Here is a 3,559-nt window from a genome sequence, read left to right on the forward strand (position 1 = left end):
CCGCACAAGACAGCCGTGATCGGGGCCAGCCTCGACCCGGCGTAGGAAGGCGTGCTCATCGCCTTCCTCCGGGAGAATTGGGACATCTTCGCATGGAAGCCATCTGACATGCCCGGAGTCCCAAGGGAGGAGGCTGAGCACTCCTTAGATCTGGACAAGAAGGCGAAACCCGTCAAGCAACGGCTCTGCCGCTTTGCGCAAGATCGAAAGGAGGCTATTAGGGTAGAAATAACCCGGCTCCTAGCCACCGGTTTCATCAGAGAAGTCGCACACCCAGATTAGTTGGCAAACCCAATCCTTGTAAAAAAGAAAAATGGTGAATGGAGAATGTGTGTTGACTATACCGACCTCAACAAACACTGCCCTAAGGACCCCTTTCCTCTACCACGCATCGATCAGGTCATCGACTCGACGGCCGGGTGCGTTCTCCTCTCTTTTCTTGACTGTTACTCAGGGTACCACCAGATAGCCCTTAAGGAGTCGGATCAAGAGAAGATGTCCTTCATCACCACCTTCGGGACCTACTGCTACAATACCATGACGTTCAGCCTCAAGAATGCCGGCGCCACCTACCAGAAGGCCATCCAGAGATGCCTCTAGGGGCAGATCAGGCGCAACGCTGAGGCCTATGTCGATGATGTCGTCGTCAAGACAAAACGTAATGACTAGTTCATTACAGACCACTCCTAGACATTTGAAAATATCAGGAAATTCAAATGAAAGCTCAACCCGACCTAGTGTGTGTTCGGTGTCCTGTCCGGAAAACTACTCGGCTTCATAGTCAGTAGCTGGGGCATCGGAGCCAACCCACCAAAGTCAATGCCATTAGGTTCATGAAGCCTCCTAGGAGCAAAAAGTACCTGATGAAGCTTACAGGGTGCATGGCCGCCCTGAGTAGGTTCATAAGCAGACTCGGCGACAGAGGCCTACCCTTCTTCAAACTTCTCCGGAAGTCCAACAAGTTCGAGTGGAACAACGAGGCTTCCAAAGCATTCCAGGAGCTCAAGGATTTCCTCACCTCGCCGCCCGTCCTAACGGCACCAGAAGACAGGGAAGTCCTCCTCCTGTACATTGCCGCCACTACCGGCGTGGTGAGTATTGTCCTAGTCATCGAGCGCGACGAGCTAGGTCATATCTACAAGGTGCAGTGACCCATCTAGTTCATCAGTGAAGTACTCGGCGAATCCAAGGCACGCTACCCACAAGTGCAGAAGCTGTTGTATGCTATCCTCATTACGTCAAGAAAGCTCCGGCACTACTTCCAGGCTCACCAGATCAAGGTGGCCTCATCCTATCCACTCGGTGACATCCTGTACAACAAGGATGCTAACGGCCGAGTCGTCAAATGGTCAGTATAACTCGGCGCATTCACGATTGAATTTACGCCGCGGGCCACCATCAAGTCTCATGCGTTGGCCGACTTTGTTGCTGAGTGGACCGAGATCCAAGATCCTCCACCCGACACCAGATCCGACCACTGGATCATGTACTTCGACGGCGCCCTCAACCATGATGGAGCCAGCGCTGGAGTCCTCTTCATCTCCCCGAAAGGCGAACAACTCAAGTATGTCCTCCAGCTACTTTTCAAGGCTACCAACAACGCTGTTGAGTACGAAGCTCTCATCCACGGTCTCCGGATCGCTGTCACACTCGGTGTCAAGCGCCTATTGGCCTATGGTGACTCCAAAGTCGTCATACAACAAGTCAACAAGGACTGGGAGTGCACCAAGGAGAAGATGGATGCCTACTATAGGGAGATCAGGAAGCTTGAAGCCAAGTTTTATGGTCTAGAGTTTCACCACGTCCCTAGGGAGGACAACGTGGTGGACGATGTTCTGTCCAAGCTCGGATCCAAGCGGTCCATCGTACCACCCGGCGTGTTCGTTCAAGCACTCAACAGCCCTATGGTCAAAATGGAAGAGGAGCCTCCTACAAAGCCCGACTGGGTCCCGGCCATAGGGCAGCAGGTCCTAACCCTCGACACCGACTGGCGCTCCCCAATCATCGACTTCATCAAGAACAATAAAAGCTACCCAAAGGGAAAGGAACACGAGAAGCTTACTCGCCGGTCAAGCAACTACGTCGTCATAGGAACCGAGTTGTTGAGGCACTCGGCTTCCTCAGGAACCCTGTGTAAATGCGTTACACAGGATGGAGTCCGACTCCTTAGCGATATCCATTCGGGTATTTGCGGCAACCATGCGGGCGCCTCTACCCTCGTGGGGAAAGCCTTTCGATCAGGCTTCTACTAGCCCATGGCCCTGGCCGATGCCAGAAACATTGTCAGACGATGTCCCGAGTGCCTGTTCTTCTCCAATCAACAGCACGTCCCGGCTCAGGCCTTACGGACTATACCGCCTTCCTGGCCATTCGCCTGCTAGGGACTCGACTCGGTGGGACCGCTAAAGATGGCCATCGGCGGATACAATCACATATTCGTGGTGATTGACAAGTTCACGAAATGGATCGAAGTCAAGCTAGTGACAGCCACTACAGCAGCCAAGGCAGCCGAGTTCATCGAGGAGATATCACACCGATTCGGGGTCCCTAATCGGATCATCATCAATCTGTGTACTTCGTTCACAGGCTCCGAGTTCAGGGATTACTGCCAAGAGAGTTGCATCGACATCTACTACGCCTCCGTAGTGCACCCCAGGTGCAATGGCCAAGTTGAAAGGGCCAACGGCTTGATCCTTCTGGGGCTTGATCCGCACAAAGAGAAGCCGGGCTACTGGTTACTCGCCATTCTTCATGGTGTACGGTTCTGAAGTAGTCTTGCCATTGGACATAGCTTTTGGTGCTCCGCGCATCCAGCACTACGACGAGAACGAAGCCGAAGCGACTCGATGCACTAACATCGACTCGGCAGAGGAGCACCTCCTGACGGCCTCCATACAACATGCGAGATATGAGCAGCAGCTCCGGCGCTATCATGATCGCAACGTCCACGAGCATGACTTCAATGTCGGTGACCTGGTTATGCGACGAATCCAGTCGACCACCGGTGCTCACAAGCTATCTTCCCCATGGGAAGGCCCCTTTGTAGTCAGTGGCATAGTGGTTCCGGGAACCTACCACCTACAGTGGCCAGACGGTGCAGACGTGGGCAACCCATGGAATATCGAGCACCTGCGCCGCTTCTATCCGTAGAAGCATAGAAAATGCAATGCTATGTACCCATCCACTCATTCAATAAAGTTTGTTGCATTTTACATATTGCATACTACTTATTTCATTCTTTACTGAGTCATTTTCAACACGCTCGGGGGCTGCATCTTGGCTACCCAGCCGGCCCCCACTCGGAGTCCGACCAGTCGGACAAGAACAACCCGGTTCGCCTTTACTTAACACAGCCGAGTACGTCAAGGAACCACATTGTGTCACCCTAACTAACCGCACACATTGATGATCCGCTCTCAAGCGTTATCAAAAGGGCTCAGAGACCTACCGACAAATTAAGAAAACAACTCGGACTGTGGGCATAACATTAACATTGTTGGTATTTCTTAACTCTTACAGAGAAGTCCGCAAGCTCACGGAAATACCGTTGTAGCACTTC

The 3,559-nt window shown here is 52.6% G+C and overlaps 1 protein-coding gene across 1 annotated transcript; it reads left to right on the plus strand.

Moving 5' to 3' along the window:
• Positions 1-1,484: 1,484 nt before the first annotated feature.
• Positions 1,485-2,768, plus strand: LOC120674847. The gene is made up of 2 exons (XM_039955954.1): positions 1,485-2,133; positions 2,587-2,768. The coding sequence occupies exons 1-2, from the start codon at positions 1,485-1,487 to the stop codon at positions 2,766-2,768; spliced, it is 831 nt and encodes a 276-aa protein (XP_039811888.1).
• The last annotated feature ends 791 nt before the right edge of the window (positions 2,769-3,559 follow it).

The sequence above is a fragment of the Panicum virgatum genome, chromosome 5N (genome assembly GCF_016808335.1).
Source record: "Panicum virgatum strain AP13 chromosome 5N, P.virgatum_v5, whole genome shotgun sequence".
NCBI lineage: Eukaryota > Viridiplantae > Streptophyta > Magnoliopsida > Poales > Poaceae > Panicum > Panicum virgatum.